Source organism: Thalassophryne amazonica, chromosome 2 (genome assembly GCF_902500255.1).
Source record: "Thalassophryne amazonica chromosome 2, fThaAma1.1, whole genome shotgun sequence".
In the NCBI taxonomy this organism is placed as follows: domain Eukaryota; kingdom Metazoa; phylum Chordata; class Actinopteri; order Batrachoidiformes; family Batrachoididae; genus Thalassophryne; species Thalassophryne amazonica.
In genome coordinates this window covers 77,862,876-77,889,237 of record NC_047104.1, presented here as the reverse complement: position 1 = coordinate 77,889,237, position 26,362 = coordinate 77,862,876, and the positions used below count along the sequence as shown (strand labels likewise).

Here is a 26,362-nt window from a genome sequence, read left to right as displayed (position 1 = left end):
TAAGAGCAACACCCCCGCCTTGCTTCGCATCACGAGGGATGTGATTAAATATGTACGCTGGTGAGTAGGCCTCATTTAAGGGAGGACAGCTGCAGGTTAAGCCAGGTTTCACATAACCCAATCATATCTAAGTAATGATCCATAATTAGAACACTAATCAACAATGATTTTGAGGACAGTGATGTTATGTTAATGAGACCCAGACTAAGGACCTCACTGGGGTTGACAGTTGGACTGTTTGGATTTAGGGGTGGTTCCAGAGTAGCATATATAAGATGCCTGGAAGTAGGTTTAGGTTTGAGACATTCCATGTGGGTTGTAGGTAGCAGACACAAAATATTTGATATTGCTGGAACAGCCAACGGGCCATCCTCAGTTTCAACATCATCCAATGTCATAATGGGTATTAAGTTTGGAAAGCATATCCCTCTATGATTTTTATGGACACGTCTACGGAAACAGGCCACAGTGTCAACTTAATGAATTTCCCTCCCTGGCACATAAACTGCCCTATCACCATAGTGAATTTTCTGCAATAATTTCCTCGCTTAGCTCATGATTCCACATCCACATTTGTCATAAGCCTTGCAGGGCCTCTAATCACCTATTACGTGGCCTGCTGTAAAGTCCAAATGTTACCCTCCCTGTTGAGCTCTATCTATGTTTGCAGACAAGATGGCGGCACCTTCCCCAGTACGGTGAAGGCCATCCGGCATCAGCACCTTCCCCAGAATGAAGGCCAGTTATCAATAAAGCTAAAGCCTTGCTGTCTACAGAATTGCACCAGCCACCTATTTAATGATGTCAGCCTGCTAAACGTCTCATCATTACCCACGGGAGGGGAGTGGACTAGAGAATATTAATTGATACTGACACATATTTTCTGCCAAGTTTCCAAGTGGGATGTTTCCAACTGGCAAGGATATCATACAGAACATGTATCTGTTGCGGCCCAAGCGAGCTGACCAGGCCCAGCAATCAAGGGATGCAGCAGCTCAGCTGCTTGCTGAACTGCTCCAGGAACACTGGCTGTTTTGCAACCTGTACACCCTCCACACCATCCACATAAAGAAGCACATTTTGAAGCTGTATGGTGAGTTTCTATACCATGTGAATGATGTTGCTTTCTTCCTACAGAAGTATGAACATGTTACCAATCAGCTGGCTTGCATTGTGAGGTGCTTCTTGGATTTGGACTTCCTGAAGGTGATGTACTGTGCTAGTGCTCTCCTTGGACTCCATCTGGTGGAACCATACCTGTCTCTGTCCACATCGGCTGAAACAACCTACAGCAAGATCATTCCAGCATTCCAGCAGCTGTACCAGGAGCTGACAGATGTAGACCCAACAACACTGCTGCAGGTAGATGAACCAGCATTCAAGTTTGTTTCTCAGGACAGGTTCAAGCATACAAGGTATGATGAAGATGTCTGCAATGCCATACTTCAGGTTGCAACCACATTCAAACCTGAGGTAATCAAGCTCCTGAAAATGATCCTACCAAAACTGGCAAGTGGCTTTCAGAAGCAGAAGGGTGACATCTTTGGTTTTGGTGACTATGATGAGGCTGCAGAGAGTTCTGTCACTCTGATGGATCCATGTAAGTTGGAGAAGGCACTAATCCACAACTTGAATGCAGAGCGCAGTGTGGGGTTTGTGAACTTTGAGCTTTCAAGAAGGGTTGCCAAACAACTGGGTAGTGCATCTTCTGCACAGGTCAAAGCCAAGTCGACAGACCTCATCGACCGCAGAGGGCCAGGGTCCTTCAGGAACTATGGCAGCAAGATCAGCAAAGACGTGCGGACGGGTCCGCGCGTCGGGACGCAGCCGACGCGGTGCGGCGGCACAGGAAAAACACCTCCGTGTTGATAACCATTTGTAAAATCCAGGCGGCTTTTGATGGCTTTCAGTGGAGTGAGTATATGAGAAATTGTTTAACAGGCAGGACATGTTCCAACTTGTCCTTAAGGCTTTCAACAGAGGTGTTTTTCCTGTGGCGGAGTGTCGCGGTGGCTGCGTCCCGTCCGCACGTCTTTCATTAAAAAAATCTCCTTTAACAGTGGAATATCCGGATAAAATGCTGAAACCGACTTCTTCTGAAACTTCTCTGTTCTCTCACGACGTCCTGGATCAATAGAACCTGAAATGTGGAGGTTTTCAGCTTGAACAGGCTGACGACGGCGGCTGAGAGCGCTGAGCGATGTCTCGCACCGTGGGAAGTCCTTAAAGCGACAGAATCACCTCAAAATCTCTCATCAGCCGTTAAATTTTCACTGAAAACCAGCTTAATTTTTCGAACCGTGTCCACTTCGATGTGTCTCACAGGTTTAGAAAAAATTTTGATCAAACAAAGCGCCAGTCTCTCAGCAACTTCTCAGACAAAGGAATTCTGACGAGGGGCTGGACGACTCCTCCCACAAGGAGTGCTCACAGGCGAATGACGTCACCGACAGGCATGGAAAAACTCACGCATGCGCATGAGGGTTCAAGCATGTCTGACGTAAAAACATAGGAATGAAATCCATATAGTTTTTGAAAAAAATAAAAAGGACCGTTACTTTATTGACAGCCCTCGTATGCAGTGAATCTGAAGCTGTACCTGAACAACATTACCTCCAATGCTGAGGTCACTTTGGATGACTTTAGTCAAGCCATGGATACAATTCTGGCTGAACAAGATCAGTGATGGGCCGAGGGGCTGCTCTTTCCATGGACTCAGGCAGAGAAATGGGTGATAATGGACATAAATGCTCACTTGATTCATACCTCACGGTATCTACAATGTTCCTGTAGTATTATTTTGTGTGTGATAAAAGAAAATGCTACTAAAATAGTTTTCTTTATTGGTTTACAGGCTCTTTTATCCTCATCAGGCAACATTTTGAGTGAAAAATGCACGTTTTGGGGGTTTTCGACTTCAGGGGATATGTACATGGGGGTTAGACTAGATTATTTGGTCAATGATTTGGATTTTCTATTTCATAATAACCGTCTCCATATTTTTAAGGGGGTATTTGAAATTTTTTGTTCTAATACCACCCCCGAATGAAGGAAATTATTTGTGGTCCAACTTCTTGAAGGGTAGATAAGTGGAATTTTGTGTATAATTAATGCACCATACTGTATGATATTGACTTCACAAGTGTAATGTCTCCTAAACTACTTTTTGGATTTTGACAAAATATGAAGATGTGAATGAAGGGATATAATTCTGGTCCAACATCTTCAATGGGATATAACTGGACTTTTGTTGTTCTTTTAAATACAACATAGTAGTCAAAGTACAAAAGTTGACCAGTTTTTAAATCAGGCATTTCATCACAAAGGATTTATTGCCAATTTGCAACTAGTGTTGCAGAATTGGGAGTATCATTCTGTGAGCTTGGTGACAGATTAGAATTTTTCTTTGTTTGATTGTTGTTTATTTGTTTTTGCTTTTGTTGTCAGGTTTTTAGCAGAATTACTTAAAAACCATAGAACAAATGAGCCCACATCATGGGGAGAAAGGTTGGGTCTGGTAAGCACTTTAATGTTGATACTGTCACCACTCTTACAGCTTTACATGGGCTGTCATGACCATTTGTATACTGTTACTCTGTCCTCTGGCAGACACTGAACATATAACAGCAAAAACAGAAATAGCTGAAACCCCACGAGCCCAAGAAGACAGTAGTCCACCATGTAAAGCAGTCAGGTCCAATATGTTCATTGTCAAAAATGGTCAGACAGATGGGAAAAATAGACATGAAATCAAAAGAAATAGAAGACTAGGGTTGCAGAAGAAACTTTGTGATCACAAGCAGAACTGATGAATAAATGATGAGTCTCCAGAGATGAGAAGCTTCCTGATGCAATTCTTGTATCCTCTCCGTGAAAAAGCAATGGGACATGGAGAACGACTGAAACTATCAAGAATGTATTTAATATTATTATCTACAGTTGTGTTCAAAATAATAGCAGAAAAGGAGAGTAAAGCTCAAAATCCTAAAAATAGGTTTTATTTACATACATGCAATAGCATTGTGAACACTTGTACATTCTATTCCAAATCAAAACTGTTATGTGTCGGACGCAGCCCGGAGAACCGACCAGCGTTTGAAGGACCCAGTATAAAATAAGCAGAGCACGGTACAAAGGATAACTGAGTTTAATAAACATAACAGTGATGTGATAAATATACAAACAAATAAGTGCGCGGTCTGGCGAGGTGGTAAACGGTGCGCTCCCAGCAGCGCTAACGGTCCGGAGCCAGAACCAGTTCGGACCCAAGGACCCCGCCGACACCCCCCAGGTGGCCGCGACAAACCGAGTCTGTGAATGAAGAAATCATCTTGTGAGTCCACACTCAACACACAGAATGCTCAAAGGTGTACAAACAGCAAACACTTCCTGGCTTAATTACTAATCAGCTTCCCACCCTGCAGGCATGGAATATCCTGTTCACAAACTCACTGCAGTGGAAGCTAATTAAAAGGACTAACATAACAGCTCAATATAACAAGGTGTGAGGGACACCACATTTACTGACTGTATAAATGTTAGTCACAAAATCTAACGTACCTCAGGAAGTGTGCTGACGAGCGTGAGACCTCACCCCCTCCTCTTTCACAGACCATGCATCAAACCTGGACGTTCTCTGCATCCACTGATGATGAGATGACTCTTGAGACGACGATCTCACCCGTCTGGTCACAAGGTCGAGTCTCTGGCAAATACACACTGTGTACTCCAGTCTTAAATGCCACCATGTTCCAATCCATGTAGATGCACCACAGCTGTGAGTCCTGACGAGCCGCAGGTGATCAGCCTCAGGTGATCAGGGTGAGGTCCTGATAAACTCAGCTACACAGCCACTCAGTCCCAAATGCAAGCCACCTGGGAGGAAAACCAAAAGACAGAAACAAAAGACACACAAAAGCCAGCCAGGCACGCCAGCCACAACACAAAACATGAAGAAAACTTGTTCAAATAATACCTGTTCAAATAATACCACTGTCTGCATTTTTCTTTCTGTGACCCTTATTACACCCTTACAGGTGACCCTTATTTATCAACAAAAGCAGCAAATGTACATGCTGGTTGTTGTGCATTTCTCTCTGAAAATCTGAGTAAAATGGACATTGTTCAGAAGAACAGCGTACTTTGATTAAAAAGTTGATTGGAGCAGGGAAACATATAAAGAAGTACAGAAATGATAGACTGCTCAGGTAAAATGTCTCAAATGCTTTAAAATGAGAACCAAAACCACAAAGTCCTGGAATAAAACAGAAAAACGCCAATGATCAGCTCCAGCATGATCAAAGAAGGTCTAAAGTTACCTGTGAGTACTGTAACAATTAGAAGATACCTATGTGAGGCCAAGCTATGGGCAAAAAACCCATAGTCACATTGTTGAAAAAAATTACATGTGCTGAAGAAGTTATAATTTGACAAAGAACACACTGACTGGTCTAAAAAAGAAATGGAGCAACATTTTGTGTACTGATGAAAACAAGATTGTTCTTTCTGGGTCTAAGCCACAGAAAGATTGTCAGACGACTCCCACAAACTGAATGCAAGCCACAGTACACTGTGAAGACAGTGAAGCATGGTGGAGCAAGCATCATGATATGGGGATGTTTCTCATACTATGGTATCAGCCTATTTATCACATACCAGAGATCATGGTTCAGTTTGAATACATCAGAATACTTGAGGAGGTCGTGTCGCCTTATGCCGAAGAGGAAATGCCCTTGAAATGGGTGTTTCAACAACACAAGACCCCAAACACACCAGCAAGTGAAGTAGCATCTTCGTTCCAGACTAACAAGATTAACATTATGGAGTGGCCAGCCTAATCCCCGGACCTTAATCCAATAGAAAACCTGTGGGGTGACATCAAAATGTTGTTTCTGAGGCAAAACCAAGAAATGCAGAGGAACTGTGGAATGCAGTTCAATCATCCTGGGCTGGAATACCTGTTTACAGGTGCCAGAAGTTGGTCAACTCCATGCAACACAGATGTGAAGCAGTTCTCAGAAACAGTAGTTATACAACCAAATATTAGTTCAGTGATTCACAAAATACCTAAATCTTCAAGCATTTTCAGTTTATATAGTAAATGTTTGACTTTGTAAAGAAAAATGCAGATACTCTTGTTTTTTTTTTTAACAGCCTAATATTCTTTTTTCATTCACTTTCTGTGAAGTAATAACAAATTTGATAAATTTTCCTTTTGGTTTTGATTTGGAATAGAATGTGCAGTGTTCCCAATGCATTTGCCTCTATGGAAATCAAAGCCATTATAAAGGATTTTGAGTTTTACTCACTTTTTTAAACACACTGCTATTATTTTGAACACAACTATATATCAACACAGTCTCATGGCAGTTTGTGGGACTGGGTTACAAAAAGGACATTAATCTCTTGGTTCATGACAGGGTATAAAAATGGGGCATTTTTTTTTGTAACGGGCGTGAATTCATTTTCTGACATGCACAAAATTTAGGGTGAAAGGGGGAGGTCTGGGCGGGAGTCACGGTAAACATTTGGGGACGGTACACACTTAAGCTATGGTTATGGTTAGTGTTAGGAGAAGGGTAAGATTCTAAATAGCCAAATTAAAAAACGGGGGCACGTAAAAAAATTTAAAAGTGAGACCGGGCAGGTAGCTTGGAGACATTAGCTCCAGTGATGGGGCGACAGTTATGAAGGCAATCTGCTGGTCATACGTTTTAATACCCGCACCCATGCCACCCATTATGAAAACCAATCTACAAAAGTACAACTCAGTCTCACGGATTGTCATAATTCAGCAGCACGAAATATACATTAATCTACTGGTTCGTCATATTGTCACAAAAAATGCAAAATTTTTGTCATGGGAGCACAAATTCATTCTAATTCATTCTATGATGGCTGCACGTAATTAAAAGTGCAGGGGGGAAGGGGTGGTTGTGGTTAGGGTTAGAGGAAGGAGTAGGGTTAGGTTATGGTTAAGGTTAGAGTTGGGGTAGGAGTAGGGTTAGTAATAGTGAGTTAAAAAAAAACCCATCACGAAAATTTTAATCATTTCGTGATGGGACCACTAAAAAAATGTGAGACTGGGCTGCAAAAATACGCATTAAACAAATACCCAAACTAAAGTTAGCCTTCCCAGGTCATGATGGTCTTGCCCACTCTCCACCTCTGAAGGCAAAACATTTGGAGCTACCCTGTTTGAGCTTCGAAACTGCTTTTCAGAAAACCTGTAGATGAAGTCACAGAGGGTTTGTCTGGTATACACAGTGTATGTTGTCAGTCCGAATTTTGGGACTCCCCTAAATTTTGATTTTAAGATTATTTCACAAAACATTTAGGGGTACTCAAGAGGACCAGAACTTACAAAGACCAAATTACAAATCACAAAGGTCTAGTCCGGAAACAAGACTTACCTTTATTGGTCTGTGGAGCTCTTTCCTTGTGAAACGCATGACTATTAGAGCCAGAGCCGTCAGACCATAAAATGCCCACTGAGCAAAGCTGAAGTAGTTAATCAGGGAATTGATGTCTGCTGGGATAATGTAGAATATAGCCAGTAGACCCTAAAGCAACACCAGATACAAACATAATCTTATTTTCTCCTTCACAACATAGTCTGCGTACTTTCAAATTACTCAAAGTAATTGCAAGAGTTTTTAAGTCACAATATTCACACATATGGTGGAACACCATGAAAAGGATGTGACATTTTAAAATAAAATAAATTTAAAAAAATCACATGTTGCAATAAATACATACTTTTTCAGTGCCGTATTTTCCAGGGTGTAAGTTACTGTTTTGTTTTGTTTTTTTATTAGTTCTAGTAGTTAAGAGGTCAGGACTTATAGTCTGGTGTGACTCATAGACCGAAAAATCATGATTCCATATATTTTCATCACAGTGCAAACAAAAAACACAACATTAAACTGTTTTTTGTTTTTGTTGTTGTTAAATAAATGACAGAGGGGGTAAAACTTTGTAACGGGGCTCAATTACTTTCAGCATGTGTTTAAAACAGAGTAAGGTCACACTTAAAACATTCATTATCTATACAAAGATACACAAACATACCAAGTTTGGAAACTAGACAGGATTTGTGAGGCAGAGATGACACAAAAACAAACCAATAAAACCCCATGAACATAGGACGCCACAATACAAATTCTCCAATCCACATGTGATAATTAATTGTCAGTTGTTAAATAACGAACTAGAATATTCCCAAACAGCAGACTCCATGCTGTGTAAAGAGACACAAATAAAATCCAGTCTTTTGTCCGATCACAAAACAGAGTTGTCCCAAACAGGCTAATATATTATTTGGACTATATGAAACAACAAGGACAGCTGTTTTAGGTCTTGTGCCAAAACTGAACTGGTGAGTTTATTATCTTTTAAAAATGTACAACAAAAGAGTTTTCAAGCATTTAATTGCATTCCATGTTCACCTCACATATGATCATCTGTTCAGTGACTTAAAGAAGCAGTTTACTGCCATTTTATGTGGTATACAGTATGTGCATCTGTTGAATAATTTCTTGATTCTGAAGAATAGGATTAAAAAAGAATTAACAACATTGTCTATAATTAAGCAGTTGATCCTAAATAATAATATTCAGTGAAACAGTAATGTGTGTAAGGAGTCGTATTAAATATGTAGGACTCACACTGAATATGAGAGCAGGGGATGGTGTGTAGTGTTTCAGACTGATATAGGATAAAATTTTCACCATGTGACCCTCTCTGCCACTTACATAAGCCAATCTGTTAGAACAGAAAGATAAAAAAAAAAAGTGTGTATCAACACATTTTTTACAGCTTCAGTTTCTCAAGTTTGACTGTAGGGCCCTATCTTCCACATAAGCAAAGCAGTGCATAGTGCCATTGCTCATTTTCAAATGCTGCATTTCTCATTATTGTGCACAGCACCCACATTATTCAAAGGTATAGTCCCCTTTCTTTTTCCATAAAACTGACAAATTTACTTTTTGTTGGAATCTAGTTATCAAATACCTTTTTATTGTTGTTGTATATCACAAAATTACAACTAATTTTATTGCTGGAAAAGTGTTTACTTTTCAGGATTCCATGGCAAATGCACTGAGTTCACTCTATGAGATCTTGCAGACAACATGAAAGAAATGTACAAGAATCAAAGTTCATGCTGCATTTGTTGTAAACATATGCGTGTTCATGGCATGTGTATACTCTGCTTGTATACACAGTGAAACCGAATTGACAACAACAATTGGGGGGAAAAAACTAAACACTCATGGAAAAATACAAAACATCAAAGTGCTGCTTCAAAGCATTCCCTCGGGGAGCTTTGGTGGCTGCTTTCCACTTGTGCTCATTGATGTGTTGTGCTCATATGCTCTCACTTGAGCCATCATTGCACTTGCACTATGAACTGTCTGTATGGTATAGATCATAAAGATAGGGCCCTTGTTGTACATTGATATAATTTAACTGTGAAACATAACAAAATACATTGGTAGAATGTGAAATGAAGACAAGTCAATTAACTATGCTTTTACCTGCCACTAGTAAAACAGCTGCCGTTGGCTGCCCCAAGTGTGGAGAAGACAACAAAAAGAGGAACGATCCATGAGAGAGGGTAAAAGACTTCATTTCCAAAAGTCTGACAACAAACAAACAAATTATTTAGAGATAAAACAACTGTGAAGCTTCAAAGCTCAAAGGACAGTTGATAGTTCACTTTTATTGCATAAATTTGGACATATTAAAATACTGATAGCAATTAAACCTCTGTTCTCGACTCACCTCTGACAATTATATGTAATTGTTTATGCCATTTCAAATACCAATTCTGTGATTAAAATCATTTTATGCAGATGGGATGAGTTATTAGTGAAATCACCTGCTGGTGTCAGTGGTTGAAAAGAAAAGCTGCCCCCTCTTGGCCCTTTCTGGAATGTCTCAATCACTACTCCAATCAAAAAGTGTTCCATTTTTTTTTTTTTTTTTTTTTTTTTTTTTTTTGCGTATAGATAGATAATAGACAGAGAGACTGAGAGAGAGAGAGAGAAATGATATAAACCACTATGTTCAAAAATGTACACATAGCTGCCCAGATATAGATGCTCACAGGGGGTCATTTTGACCGTTGGGGTTTTACATAATTATTGTATGGCCTTGCCTTACAATATAAAGCGCCTTGGGGCAACTGTTTGTTGTGATTTGGCGCTATATAAAAAAAATTGATTGATTGATTGATTGATATCTTCGGACGTTGTCCCACTAATACAACAATGACAGTAATGTAGTTTGCTGACGACTGTCATGCTCGGCCCTGGCTCGGCGTATTTCCTTTGTGATTTTCTGGTTTTACTTTTCATTAGTTCATACTTTATCATGTAAGTCTCCGTTTGGTTCTGTTTATTGTTTTGCTTTGTTTATTATTTAGTCACTGGTTTCATTCAGCACCTCATTTAGTTTGTAGTCATTCAGTTATTTGTTGCTTTTCCTTGTTACACTTTCGTTACTGGTTCATTCTTTGCTTATCATTTATTGTGTAGTTTGTATCTGTAGTTGGTCTTTTAAGTTACTTTAGTCTTAGTTTAGTTCTGTTTATCGCATTTGTTGTATAATGCTTAGTCACAGGTTTTTCTTATTTTTAATCTTCAGTGTTGCTCATCAGATTATGTTCCATTTATCGTTTTTTTATTGCATTTGTCAGTAGTCATCAGTTTTGTTGTCTGTTCATCACTTATTCTCTGTTTAACCAGTAGTTTGTTTTGCCATTTTTATTGTATTCACTTTTCTGTACCAGTCAATAACAGTTCCATTCTACTTTTAGTTTTAATCATTAGTGTTCTTGTTTTCCCCTTTTTGACTTATCACGTTAGCTCTTAGGTTTGCCCTCTTTGTTTTGCTCACATTAATTATTTGAACACGTCATGTCTCTCACAGTTAGTTTTTCTGTCACTCACTTCTCTTGCTTTGCACCACTTTGTTTTGCCCTCCTGCACTCTCTTGCCTTTCTTCCCATGTCTTTGTTCACTAAACCACACCTCTTTCCAGAACCTTCCACACACCTGCTTCACATCGCCCCGATTAGTTTGCCTCTTATTAAAACCCTCAGTTCCACAACTCACTGCCTGATTGTTGACTTTCAATTTCAATTTATTTTCCTTTATATAGCGGCAAATCACAACAGAGTTGCCTCAAGGCGCTTCACACAGGTAAGGTCTAACCTTACCAACCCCCAGAGCAACAGTGGTAAAGAAAAACTCCCTCTGAGGAAGAAACCTCAAGCAGACCAGACTCAAAGGGGTGACCCTCTGCTTGGGCCATGCTACAAACATAAATTACAGAAACAATTCACAGAACAATTCACGGATGAATATACAAGAATTGCTGTTGGTGCACAGGACAGGAGGATCGCCAACACAAATACAACTCCCATCTCTGGATGGAGCTGCACCTTAAACAGAGAAAAAACAGAATCAGGCATCAGAAAGACAAAAAATACTGTATAATTTGCCAGCATTAATCAAGAAGAAAAACAGAAGAAATACTAAGGTGATCGCCGGCCGCTAGCCCTAAGCTTCACTAAAAGACCCAGAATTTAGGTAAAGTTGAGACCGCGGCCCGCTCCAATTACTAATAACATGAATTAAAAGAGTAAAAAGCGTAAAACAAAACTGTACCAGTATGCTAGCCATATGAAATGGAAAAGAAGTGCGTCTTAAGTCTGGACTTGAAAGTCTCCACAGAATCTGATTGTTTTATTGACGCAGGGAGATCATTCCACAGAACAGGGGTATGATAACAGAAGGTTCTGTGACCCGCAGACTTCTTATTCATCCTAGGGACACAAAGTAGTCCTGCAACCTGAGAACGTAAAGCCCGGGCCGGTACGTAAGATTTAATTAGGTCAGCTAGGTACGGAGGTGCCAGTCCGTGAATAATTTTATAGGTTAGTAGCAGAACCTTAAAATCTGATCTCATTTGGACAGGAAGCCAGTGAAGAGATGCCAAAATGGGTGTAATGTGGTCGAACTTTCTGCTTTGTGTCAAAAGTCTGGCTGCAGCATTTTGAACCAGTTGGAGACCCCTAATGCTAGACTGCGGTAAACCAGAAAATAGAACATTGCAGTAGTCCAATCTAGAAGAGATGAACGTATGGATCAGGGTCTCAGCATCAGCCATAGACAGGATGGGACGAATTTTCACTATATTTCGCAGGTGGAAGAAAGCAGTCCTAGTAATATTTCTAATATGGAGGCCAAAGGACAACGAAGGATCAAAAATTACCACAAGGTTCCTCACTTTGTCAGTGTGATGTATGACACACGAGCCTAGGCTGAGTGTTAACTGGTCTAAATTGATGCCGATGTCTCACTGGACCAAGAACCATCATTTCAGTCTTATCAGAGTTTAAAAGTAGGAAGTTTATAGACATCCAACTTCTCACTGCTGCAAGGCAATCTTCCAATGATTTTATGTGAATGAGATTACCAGCAGTTATCGGCATATATAACTGAGTATCATCTGCATAGCAGTGAAAGGTAATCCCAAAACACCGCAAGGGTTGCTATATAAAGGGAGAAAAGCAAGGGGCCTAAGACAGACCACTGTGGAACCCCAAATTTCATGTCACTAAGGTTAGAGGTAATGTTACTGTACAAAACACAGTGAGAACGACTGGTCAAGTATGACGTCATCCATGCAAGGGCATTCCCAGTAATCCCAAAATGATTTTCCAGCCTATCAAGTATAATATGATGATCCACTGTATCAAATGCAGCACTGAGATCTAATAGCAACAGAACCGTAGTAGTGACTTCCATAGCATTAGAAATATTACTAGGACTGCTTTTTTCTACCTGCAAAATATAGCAAAGATTCATCCCATCCTGTCTATGGCTGATGCTGAGACCCTGATCCATGCATTTATCTCTTCTAGATTGGACTACTGCAATGTTCTATTTTCTGGTTTACCGCAGTCTAGCATTAGGGCTCTCCAATTGGTTCAAAATGCTGCAGCCAGACTTTTGACACAAAGCAGAAAGTACAACCACATTACACCCATTTTGGCATCCCTTCACTGGCTTCCTGTCCCAGTGAGATCAGATTTTACGGTTCTGCTACTAACCTATAAAATTATTCCTGGACTGGCACCTCCCTACCTAGCTGACCTAATTAAACCTTACGTACCGGCCCGGGCTTTACGTTCTCAGGGTGCAGGACTACTTTGTGTTCCTAGGGTGAATAAGAAGTCTGCGGGTCACAGAGCTTTCTCTTATTGTGCCCCTGTTCTGTGGAATGATCTCCCTGCGTCAATAAAACAGTCAGATTCTGTGGAGACTTTCAAGTCCAGACTTAAGACACACTTCTTTTCCCTTTCATATGGCTAGCATACTGGTACAGTTTGTTTTACGCTTTTTACTCTTTTAATTCATTTTATTAGTAAATGGAGCGTGTCGTGGCCTCAACTTTACCTGTATTCTGGGTCTTTTAGTGAAGCTTAGGGCTAGTGGCCAGCAATCACCTTAGTATTTCTTTTGTTTTTCTTGTTGATTAATGTTGGCAAATTATACAGTATTTTTTGTCTTTCTGATGCCTGATTCTATTTTTTCTCTCTGTTTAAGGTGCAGCTCCATCCAGAGATGGGAGTTGTATTTGTGTTGGCGACCCTCCTGTCCCGTGCACCAATAGCATTTCTTGTATATTCATCTGTGAATTGTTCTGTAATTTATGTTTGTAGCATGGCCCAAGCAGAGGGTCACCCCTTTGAGTCTGATCTGCTTGAGGTTTCTTCCTCAGAGGGAGTTTTTCCTTACCACTGCTGCTCTGGGGGTTAGTAAGGTTAGACCTTACCTGTGTGAAGCGCCTTGAGGCAACTTTGTTGTGATTTGGTGCTATATAAATTAAAATAAATTGGAAAAAATTTGAAATTGACTTATCCTGAACTAAGCTTGTATTTTGCCTCTGTTTCTGCCTGCAATACTCCTCGATGCCATTGGTATGACCTCAGCTCGCATTATTGACCACGTCCCAGCCTGTGCCCTGTCTGATACTTCTGCCTCATTATCTGATTACCCGTGTACCGAATCTACTGCCTGGTTACCAGATAAAGCATTTCATTCATCACAACCAGCCATGTCTGAGAGTCTGCATTGGTCTCCACCTGTTTCCTGTGTCAATCCATCACGAGCCCTGACACTGACATATTATTATCAAAGCTACTTTAAGCTATTGTACAGTGGATTTTTTTAACCCTTGGAAGGACAGCCTGTTCACTCTTATGCATGCCCTCCGCAACTACATTTTAAGAAAAAGATGTCTCGCACACAAAACAATTGTCAGAGTGGAGCAATCAGAGGCTGAATTACTAATAATGTTTAAGTTTGACCGTGATTGTAACAAAAAAAGTGAAAAGTGAACATACGAGGTCTATTAGAAAAGTATCCGACCTTATTATTTTTTTCAAAAACCATATGGATTTGAATCACGTGTGATTGCGTCAGACAAGCTTGAACCCTCGTGCGCATGCGTGAGTTTTTCCACGCCTGTCGGTTGCGTCATTTGCCTGTGAGCAGGCTTTGAGTGAGGAGTGGTCCAGCCCTCTCGTCGTCGTTTCATTGCCAGGAAATGGCGGAATGATTTTGGCTTTTTTTCCATCAGAATTTTTTTCAGAAACTGTTAGAGACTGGCAGCTGGAAACCATTAGAAAAATTTATCTGGCTTTCGGTGAAAATGTTACGGGCTTGGTAGAGAATAAGGAAAGTTACTGTCGCTTTAAGGACGGCCCCCAGCGGCTGTGGGGCACACCATGCTCCGAAGCCGCCATCGACAGGCTGAAGCTAAACAGATGGCTGTCTGGATCCGTGACCATTGTGTGCCATTTCTCTGGTTATCACAAGAGCTGGACATCAACCATTTTCCAGCAGATTTCACTTTAAACAAGAGAGTTTGTCATGGAAAGCCGAGCGGAGGCTTCGCGTGTCACGATGGATTCGCTACTGGAGCGAGACAAAACCACCTCTGTTGTGGTCTCACAGGATGGCTTTGAGATGGCGTTCAGACAACTGTCGGTGGTTTTTTCCATCGAGTGATTATCCAAGAAATTGTGGATGTGCCTGGACATGCCAGAACATGTCCCGTGAGGCTTCATCATGGCGTTGCTTTGCACCATGCGGCACCCCGCAACGCGCGGAATTCCTCCGCAAGTCTGTCTCAATGTGCTGAAAAAGTACTGATGTCCACGTCTTTTCACAATTCCTGTGCTAGTCAGACGACGTCCTGGATAAAACACAGCATCCAGTTCGGAAATGAACGGCACATTCCACTGTTACAGGAGTTTTTGTCATGGAAAGAGGAGCGGAGGCTTCGCGCTTCGCGGCAAAGCCGTCCTGTGAGACCAAAACGGAGGTGGTTTTGTCTCGCTCCAGCAGCGAATCCATCGTGACGCGCGAAGCCTCCGCTCGGCTTTCCATGACAAAATCTGTTGTTAAAAGTGAAATCTGCTGGAAAATGATTGATGTCCAGCTCTTGTGATAACCAGAGAAATGGCACACGATGGTCACGGATCCAGACAGCCATCCGCTTAGAAATGAAATGGTCGTTCAGCCTGTCGATGGCGGCTTCAGAGCGCGGCGCGCCCCACAGCCACTGGGGGCCGTCCTTAAAGCGACAGTAACACTCCTTATTCTCTACCAAGCCCATAACTGTTGTGTGGGCCGCCTGAAGAGGAGGTACTGCTGGCCCACCACCACCAGATGGCGCCCTGCCTGGAGTGCGGGCTTCAGGCACGAGAGGACGCTGCCGCCACGGACACAGCCGGGGGTGACAGCTGTCACTCATCATCTCATGACAGCTGTCACCCATCAACACTTCTTCATGCTACTCCATAAAACCCGGACGTCATCTCCACCTCATTGCCGAGATATCATCGACCTGTCAAGGTAACAATCTCAGCCGTATAAATAACTGTGTCTAGTAAACTCATTTTTTGCAGCTGTTTTTTCCTGTGGAGTGCACTATCTGGAGATTGGCGTGACTGGCGACAGCTTCGCTTTACACCCCACCAGATAAGTGCTGTGTGACAGGAGCTGCACGAGTGTGGATGAGAGGTGGAGGTGGAATCTCCACCATTGCTGTTACTGGGTGTGCACACACCCACATTTTGTTGTTTCTGCTTCTTGCCAGCAGTACCAGATCCGACATTCGGAGACGGTGGCCACCTGGGGACTCGGGACTTGGCGGCTCCAGTATTCTCCGGGTTCGGTGGCGGAGGAAATCGTGTGGTTCCGGTTCTTCTCAGGACAGACGTCTTCTATCCTCGAGCCTGCCCACACGTCACCCTTGTGATTGACTGTTTGCAAAATTTCACATTCCTCTGTATTGTGGTTGTGCTCATTCACAACAGTAAAGTGTTCATATTCGACTATTTCATTGTCCGTTCATTTACGCCCCCTGTTGTGGGTCCGTATCACTACACTTTCCCAACACGTAACATTTTCACCGAAAGCCAGATAAATTTTTCTAGTGGTTTCCAGCTGCCAGTCTCTAACAGTTTCTGAAAAAATTCTGATGGAAAAAAAGCCCAAATCATTCCGCCATTTCCTGGCAATGAAACAACGACGAAGGGGCTGGACCACTCCTCACTCAAAGCCTGCTCACAGACGAATGACGCAACCAACAGGCGTGGAAAAACTCACGCACGCGCACGAAGGTTCAAGCTTGTCTGACGCAATCACACGTGATTCAAATCCATATGGTTTTTGAAAAAAATAATAAGGTCGGATACTTTTCTAATAGACCTCATTTACTTTAAATCTAAATTTTCTGGTGTTTTTGCTCTTACCACAGCAACTGCTGGAGATATTAACAACTCATTGGGAGTCATAACGGTGAAGTAAGCAATGTTAACCATCACGTAGCTGACAGTGACCAAAGGGATCGCAATGATGATGGCCAGAGGCATATTCCTGAGGCAAAATGACAAACACATTATGTTTCCATTGATGCAAAATTATCTCTGCATGTTGCTTTATTTGTTAGCAATAATCTATCACTAATGCAATAGTTGTTGTGTGGGCCACTGAAGAGGAGGTACTGCTGGCCCACCACCACCAGAGGGCGCCCTGCTTGGAGTGCGGGCTCCAAGCACGAGAGGGCGCCAGACCCAGAGGAAGTGACAGCTGTCACTCATCACACCAGCTGTCACTCATCTACACCAGTACTTAAGCCGGACTGCAACTCCACCTCCCCGCCGAGAAATCGACTACCGAGAGGTAATTTCTCTGCTGACTCATATCGTTGAGTAATTTCTGAACTTCTGTTGCAGCCGGTATCCTGTGGTGTTCGCCCTTATCTGGGGAATTGGCGTCTGGCGTGACGACGACGACTGCGCCACAGATAAGTGGTTAAACAAAGAGCTGCACGTGTGTGTGATTCGGAGGTGGAGGTCCTCCTCCTGACTGTGTACAGACTGTAGACCACTGAGTGTAAGGGCTTACACTCATTCATCTTGTCTCTGCTTTTTGCCAGCAGTACCAGGTTCGACAGCCGAAGACAGAGGTCACCTGGGGACTCGGGACTTGGCGGCTCCGGTGTTCTTCAGACGGTTGGTGGTGGAGGCCGTGTGGGACGCGGCCTCTCTCTCGTCGGGGTCTTCTATCTTCGAGCCTGCCCACACGTCACCTGGTGTTAATTGACTTTGCAATTTCTGTATATTTAGTTGTGTATTGTCACAACATTAAATTGTTACCTTTTGGCTTACTCATTGTCCGTTCATTTGCACCCCCTGTTGTGGGTCCGTGCTACGACACCTTCCCAACAATAGTAATATAATAAAACATCTATCAATCCTGTAAGGCTCATTCTCAAAATTATTTATTTTCCTTTGCTTACAATTAATCTGTTTTTCCATCATCTTATCTCATTTTGCTTTTTCAGTATATATTGTTTTTTTAATAATGTTTTAATTTTTATATTTAATTTTTGTATTATTCTTATATAGAATGTTAGATAGTTATGCTTTCATGTTTTATTGTGCACATCACTTTGAAGGCTTTGCTTGTAGATACTATATAAATAAATGTATTATTATTGGACCAACATTGACAGGTACTAAATATGAAGTAATATGTAACCTATTATCTCAGTACATGTTGAGCCATATGTACTGTCTCACATTCTGTGCCTTAAATCTGCAGGTTTACTGTGTATTTATAAGGTATCAGAAAAGCAAGCCGCATGAAGAACTTTTACTTGCTGTCCATCTAAATTGCAATGTGCAATGTGAAAAACAAGAGAATTAATCATCAGAATCATCCATCATTCACATCATATTTTATGTATTTTGAGTTGAAAGCTACAGAGAAAAGATTTGTTTATGTGTTATACGGTAAGTTTCAAACCAACTGTTTGACAAACTGCTCAGTATTAAATTTACTATTACATTATTATAACAAAAAGAGATCTCCTTTTAGATTTCATCAACGCATTAGTAAATCTACCAATACGTGTTTTATTTTATTATTGGAAATACTTTAATGAAAACCTCTCCTAAAAAAAAAAAAAAAATCACCTTATTGGGTTTTTCAGCTCCTCTGTGATGAAATTCAGTTGGTTCCTGAGAAAACAACAAAATGGGAAAACAGTCTTCACACAATCCTTGTAAATACACTGTTGCTATAACACATAAATTGCATATACGATCCAATAAGGATTTTTTGTTGTTGTTTTTTTTTTTGTTGTTTTTTGTTTTTTTGTCTTCATCATGGACACTCTGTAGAAGTCTGCAGTGAATTCTGCATGTATGTATTTTACTTTATTATCAAAATCTTCACTCTCCAACTGTATGTCGTGGTGCATATAGAGTCATGAGGATTCTGGACAGAGATGATTGGTGATGTTGATCTCTCTGCAGGTGGACCAAAGTCTTTAGATACCCTGTGCTTCCTATCTATCTTACTGTAAGAGTGTTCCATGATGCATAATACAAAATAGCTGACGCACAAAATGTCCTTGTATTTGGCAAAACTATCAGATCCTTTTACAGTTGTCAAATTGATAAAACCATCTGATCTTTTTATACATGTTTAACTGATGAAACTAAAGTATTCATGTCTATTTGGAAAAAGAATCGGCATGATTGAACACTCTGTTTTATTGCGTGAAACTACACCACATACATAAACACACACTATAAGATTTTTACATAACAACCATGAACACACCGCAAAGACACCGCCCACTTTCACCACCCTGCAGCCAGCTCACATAGACACTGACTCAAGCCAGGTTCAGGACCACCCATATGGGGGTGGCTTAGGCTGGTTATAAAAGTTAGAGAACAAAGAGTCTGGGTTCTTTGTTCCTGGTGTTTGCATGAGACCAGCAAAGATCCCAGCGCTGAGATAACTCCGGTACCGGTGCAACAACTCTTTTCAATACAACATCTAAACTTAGAAGTCCATTTCCTGTCCAATTCTTTTTCGAGGTCTCACCGTGATAAAAGAACCTAACATTAATGAATGAAAGTGGAAACCAAATAGTGTTAAGTGCTCCTGCTAATAAAATGAGGTTAAAACAGAATTACCATCCATCATAAGCCCAAAGCCCGTTATAAAATGCAAGTCCAATGGCTCCAAAGGATACTGATGTTCCATCAAAAGCATTTGACAGTGTCTCTGTGTTTCCTGGACATTAACAGAGGAAACATTTTTTAAGCCATTACTGTGAAATTGTTTATTAAATGGACAAGGTTTGAAAAGTGAGTGATGAATATTTATAGCTTTTTACTGCACAAGAAGACCTACCTTGTGCTAACTTAACAATGCCAGCCACCACAATGAGAACAATGATGAGAACCTTGGCTGCAGTGAAGAAATTCTGCATGTATCTCGCCAGTTTGACACTCAGGCAGTTGACTGTGGAGATAAACACTGAGAAGACATGCAGACAGTTACAGTGCATCTGAACACAGACATGACAGAAGGGGATACCTACCACTACAGCGCATCCAGAAAATATTCAAAGAGCTTCACTTTTTTCCACATTTTGTTATGTTACAGCCTTAAGCCTCGGTCCCACCGAGTGAAGAAGGAGCCACGCACCCTGTTTTTTTTTTTGTTTCGTGCGCTAACATGGCATTATAGTGGCTCAGAGTGGCTCTTACAGGCATTATCTTCAGTTAACGAGGCTCCTCTCTGAGCGTGGCGCTAATTTCAAGATGTTCAAAATTTAGCAACAACAGCGTGGCGCAGTTTGTGTTCGAGTTACTGCGACGGCTTAGAGGCATTTGCGTGGTGCTTACGAGTCTGCAAAAAGTCCATTAAACGTGCGCTTGGCACCTTCGCAGGACCTGAGAGGCTATTTTTGGAGCGGCTCCTCCTCTTGCGCACACAATTGCACCTGCTCTGTGCGCTGGACTCTATATATTTTGTAGTGGATTAATCATTTTCTGCCAAACCTTGGATGTTGAAAACACTTCTAATCACTTCTGGCATCACAGAGAACTGTTTCATCTGGACACTTTTTTTCCTCTCTTTCCTGCTCCATGTGGGATGTATTTTGAGCAGCTTAAGGTAATTATTTTTAATGTTTTTTATAGCTTGATAAAACAGTTCCTTGCTATAAAAGTATGTCTGTATGTTGATGTCTGTTGTATGTAAAAGTATGTTGATTTAATATCTTGTTAATGGATCACTGTGTGTGCGCACTGAGGCAGGACCTGAGAGGCTATTTTTGGAGCGGGTCTCCTCTTTGCGCACTAAATTCCACCTGCTCTGTGCGCTGGACTCTAAATAAAATAATTATTAATCATTTTCTGTCAAACCTTTGATGCCGAAAATACCTGTAATCACTTCTGGAATTAATGTATCACATGAGCTCCGCTATGTGTGCGCACTGAGGCAGTAGTGACTCATCATGCTTCAAACGAGCATTTAGGCAGAACGCCAGCTTACAAAAGAGTGATATTTCATTCAGTATTGGACGAACACAAAGTTAAAATTTGGGTGACTGCGTGAAAGTGGATGTGTGTTTAAAGCCATGGAAGATAATAACTCCAGTGGAGCAGCTAAGAGCAGGAGCTGTGCGGACCGACTTTGAAGACATAACACAAAGTTAAAAGTTGTATCATGGTGACTTGTAAGCTGCGGAAGAAATAAAGAAATATATATATTGAAAATGATCCACAGGTGTATATAATAAAACGGCCACCTCATTCTGTATGCAGAACGGCACCGCGCGCAAAAGAGCACTTTTGCAGAAATAAACAGACGAACACAAAGTTAAAGTGGAATCACGTTGTAAAAATGATTGTGCTTAAAGCCAGGGCAAAAATAAAGCCAGCAAGCCATGGATGGAACGGAAGCCAGAAAGAGCAGCACGCGCAAAAGAGCACTTTTGCAGAAATAAACAGACAAACATAAAGTTTTGTGTGTTTAAAGCCGCAAAAAAAAAAAAGCCAGAGAGCCGCGGAGCCAGCGAGGAGCACAGAGGCGGCTCTCCAGAAACCCGTGGTTCGGGTCTAGCTGGTCTGGTGCATTACAGGTGGACTGCAGCCTGGCGCACAGCGCACAACTGCGGAACTGTGATGGAGTGTCTATTTTTGGACTGCGTAAAAAAAAAAGAAAAAAGAAGGGACATCTTTAAATGCTGCTGTGAATCTGTGAATTGAAAACCCACACTTTGAAGGGACCAGGTGTGGGAGGGCTGGAGGTTTGGACCAAACTCATGCCTAAACGTGCGCCAACATGGCGTTATTATGAAAAATTAAATCTAACAAACCACGTATACATAAGTATTCACACCCTTTGCTCAATAGTTTGTTGATGCACCTTTGGCAGCATTTACAGCCTCAAGTCTCCTTGAATATGATGCCACAAGCTATGTGCACCTAACTTTTGCCAGTTTTACTCACTTCTCTTTGCAGCACCTCTCAAGCTCCATCAGGTTGGACGGGGAGCATCAGTGCACAGCCATTTTCAGATCTCTCCAATTACAGCCTGTAGTCATATTGACTATGACGCTACAAACTTGGCACACCTGTCTTTGGGCAGTTATGCCCATTCCTCTTTACAGCACCTCTCAAGCTCCATCAATCTGATTCACATCTGGGCTCTGGCTGGGCCACTCAAGGACATTCACAGAGTTGTCCTGAAGCCACGTCTTTGATATCATGGCTGTGTGCTTAGGGTCATTGTCCTGCTGAAAGATGAACTGTCGCCCCAGTCTGAGATCAAGAGCACTCTGGAGCAGGTTTTCATCCAGGATGTCTGTGTACATTGCTGCATTCATCTTTCCCTGAATCCTGACTAGTCTCCCAGTTCCTGTCGCTGAAAAACATCCGCACAGCATGATGCGGCCACCACCATGTTTCACTCTAGGGATGGTATTGCTAGGAGATAAGTGGTGTCTGTTTTCTTCCAAACATGACGCCTAGCATTCACCTACCCGACTAAGAACCTTCTCCCCATAATCACTCAGTTTAGACAGGTGGCCAGCTTTAGGAAGAGTCTTGGTGGATCCAAACTTCTTCCATTTATGGATAATGGAGGCCACTCTGCTCTTTGGGACCTTCAAAGGAGCAGAAATGTTTCTGTATCCATCTTCAGATTTGTGCCTTGTGTAGTGGGCATTCAACACGCAATGGACATAATTCACCACACTGAGTATTTTTCTTGTTATGTATGCAATAGCACACGAATGGTGCATACTTAGTTGTCCTTTCTCGCCAAATGTGTATTCATGTGCTGATCACACACTACCTTGTGTGAAGCACATACAAGGGTCTCAGTATCCCTGCTATGCAAATGACGAACTGTCACTGACAAACTGTAATTGCCCATGTTTATTCGTGCTGTATGCATATGACAAGTTGTCTCGGCCCCCTTGTGGTGCTTTGCCTGTCAGAACTATGGTGACATTCATGGGTGGGGCCGAGGCACTATAAAATGTCTGTGAATTGTATAAAAAGCAAGCGAAGGAGAAATGTAGAAATAACAAGTGATATAAAGTAACACACCGATGCGTTGTCGAAATGGGGAAGTTGTGACTCCTTCATTCATCACAATTTCTACACTCAAGACAATCCCGCCTTAGAGGTCTACAGACAGTTCCTTTGACTTTATGCTTGGTTTGTACTCTTACATGCACTGTCAACTGTGGGACCATATATGTAGACAGGTGTGTGCCTTTCCAAATCATCCCAGGTAAGTCCCAAATAAGCTGCTGAAACATGTCAAGGACAATCAGTGGAAACAGGATGCACCTGAGCTCAATTTTGAGGTTCATGGCAAAGACTGTGAATGCTATGTACTTCTGATTTCTTAGCTTTTTTATTTTTAAGAAAGTTGCAAAAGTCTCAAATTTTTTTCACATTGTCATTATGGGGTATTGTGTGTAGAATTTTGAGGAAAAAAAAGAATTTCATCAATTTTGAAATAAGGCTGTAACATAAAAAATGTAGGGAAAAGTGCAGCCCTGTGAATACTTTCTGGACGTACTGGATGTTATTCAGGATATTTTTCATACTTCTATCAACTCTGCTTTTATTTTTATTTTTTAAAAAGTGAAGAAATATAGTGTTACCCTGAAAGTTGTTCCTTTTTGGCTTGTTTACAAGTAGTATGAATAAAATTCACAACTATGTAAATTGACCCCCCACCTCCAACTGTTACAGATTTAACCAGAGTGTAATTTATGCAAGGACAATGGCTCATCTATTGTCAGGAAACTTACCTAATTTTAGTTTGCCAATGCTGTCAGGATTTGAGTTTTGTCTGCTTTTATTTCCTTGCTTTGATTTGTTTTTTCAGTTACTTTCTGTTTTGCTCTTGCTGGGGTTTTAGCTGTTTGGGTCTATCTGTCCCTTTCTCGCTTGTCTGTCTCTGCTGGCTCTTGGTGGTGGGTGTTTCCCTCTGTCTGGCCACACCCTCTTTCTGGTGTGTTCCACGCACGCCTGCTCCCAATCTGCACCTCATCACCTGGATGTATTTAAGCTCCTCATTTTGCCTTACTCCCTCACCAGATTGATGCGCCTAGTGCCTTCTCTCCAGCTCTCTTTTGTGTATTCTCGACCTGCTTGCCTTACATGTGTTACGACTACCTGGCTGTATCCTTAACCAGGATGTTTTTGGTTTTGTTACTCTTGTTGAGCTGCCTTACTGTGTACCAGACCACATTTACTGCTTCAGTAAACTGCTTTTACATACAGAGCTTGTTGCCCGAGTCCTGCATTTGCATCCAACCTAACCTGTCAACCAGACCTAATAAATGTGAAGTGAGGAAAATGTTAGCTTTACTTTTTAAACTGTAATTGAAGGAAAAAGTTATAAACTGGCTAACTTTTGCATTCATTAATTCAGAGACACCTGACAAGCCAATTCAGAACCTCTGAAGGTAATAAAATATTGAAAATGCTAGATAGCCGCTTACATTAACATACAACAGTATGCTTTGGCTTGCACCACACACTGGGCCATAGAGTTGTTAGCTATTGCAATGGCAATGTTAAGGCAGGCAAATAAGTCATTCAGTTAACATTAAAAAATGATATGGTCCACTTCAGGTCAGTTTATTCATACAGTGCCAAATCACAATATACGAGGGGTGGTGATTGGGAAATTTTGAGCCTGACCCAAAAAAAGTAGGGTGTGGTTCTAAATCTTTTGCATTCTGAGAAACCAACATTTCTAAACATTACACCCAGTGAATCAAATTTTACACATGTGAGAAATGTCAATTCCTCAGAATGCATAAGATGGAGAACCATACCCTACTTTTTTGATAAAGCATTTTCAGTGATTTTTCTAATTTCTTAAAGACCGTGTGGGATAAAAGGTCAGCTAAAGATTTTTCACTTAATTATTGTGATGAATAACACACAAGTCCAAGGTTAAAGTGAGACGATCAAATTGATATCTGTGTCTCACAGGATCAATGACAATCATCTCAGTCTTGTCAGAATTTAAGATTAAGAAAGTCTGAGTCTTGAGTGTCATCAGCATAGTATTGAAAAGCAATTCTGTGCCATTGCAGTATCTGACCAAGCGGTGCTATATAGATAGAAAATAGGAGAGGCACAGACCCCTGTAGTACCACATATTTTACTGGAACAAGATTTGAAGTAACACTGTTATACAAGATGCAATGAGAGTGACTTGATAAGTAAGATGTCAGCCACATGAGAACATGGCCCATGACACCACAGTACATAACTCTCAAGCCTATCCAGTAAACGTGGCACTAAGATCTAACAATACAGCACTTTGGTGGTATCTGAATCCATCACAAGTAGAAGATTATTTATTACTTTAGTAAGTGTTGTCTTTGTGGAGTGGTGAGTCCTAAATGCGGACTGCAAAGAGGTCATTATCAGCAAGATAATCCACAAGCTGCTGTGAAAAAACTGAACCACATTTTAATCACTTCAGATTATCCTTTAAATTTTAAGATTTAGAAGATAATACCACGTATTGGTTTTGAGTCTTTGTCTAAACAAACCGAGGGGTGGATTAATTCACTCATGCAGCTATTTTACAGGGTTTTACAGCAGCTCAAAGGATCCTTTATCGCTTTTAGTGTTATGCCGCATTCACACCGGACGCCACGCAAGCGACGGCGGAAACAGGTTGCCATGTAATCCCTATGGAAGGATGCATTGTGTCGCCACAAAAGTTCAAGCCACGCAATGTGACGCGATGGACGCGAATAAAGTGATCTTGAGCGACTGGCGCGTTTGCGGCGCGATATCGCGTTGCATCGCATGGCGTCACCCTCTGCCCCAAGTTGAAAAATCTGAACTTTTTTATCTTGTCACGCCGTGATGACCAATCATCCAGATCATCCAATCATCCAGACGCAGCTCCTGCAGCAAATAATGAAATCCCCCAAATTGGGAACGTCTCATGAGGATGTTTTGAACCCAGGGACGGCGCTGCTGGCAACGTTTGTCAGCTTTCCACAACAAATAGAACACAGCAACTTGCTCGTGTGATCAAGGTCCGCCATGTTGATTTGATGGCGAGCGGAGTGGAAGCTCCTCCTATTTGATGACGCATTGAGGCAAATTTTTGCAGAGAAAGCAGAGCGACACACCGGGCAAAGGTGGCGCGTCCATCGCCAGGTGAGGGACGCAAATTTGTGGCGTCGCATGGCGTCTGATGTGAGCGCGGCATTAGGAGAGTTTGAGCTCCCATGTCTGCAATTTAATTACCTTATGCTTGTCTGTAAGTAACACTCTTCACATATATGTTTGCTTATAACAGAATTCTTATTATCTCCCACCAGCATCTAATACATTCATAATGCAGGTGGTACTGAGCTGTGATCACAGTGCAGTGGTATGATCGCTACAATGTGTAATCCACTTCCAAAC

The 26,362-nt window shown here is 41.5% G+C and overlaps 1 protein-coding gene across 1 annotated transcript in view; it reads right to left on the bottom strand.

Moving 5' to 3' along the window:
- slc7a9 (solute carrier family 7 member 9) overlaps positions 1–26,362 on the bottom strand; it is a 131,090-nt gene that overhangs the window by 22,677 nt on the left and 82,051 nt on the right. The window contains exons 4-10 of the mRNA XM_034188337.1: positions 19,797–19,922; positions 19,577–19,676; positions 18,563–18,607; positions 16,835–16,958; positions 9,537–9,640; positions 8,667–8,763; positions 7,413–7,562 (exon numbers count right to left, since the gene is read on the bottom strand). Of these exons, the coding sequence (XP_034044228.1) occupies positions 7,413–7,562; positions 8,667–8,763; positions 9,537–9,640; positions 16,835–16,958; positions 18,563–18,607; positions 19,577–19,676; positions 19,797–19,922 (746 nt within the window). The remainder of the gene's footprint in view (positions 1–7,412; positions 7,563–8,666; positions 8,764–9,536; positions 9,641–16,834; positions 16,959–18,562; positions 18,608–19,576; positions 19,677–19,796; positions 19,923–26,362) is intronic.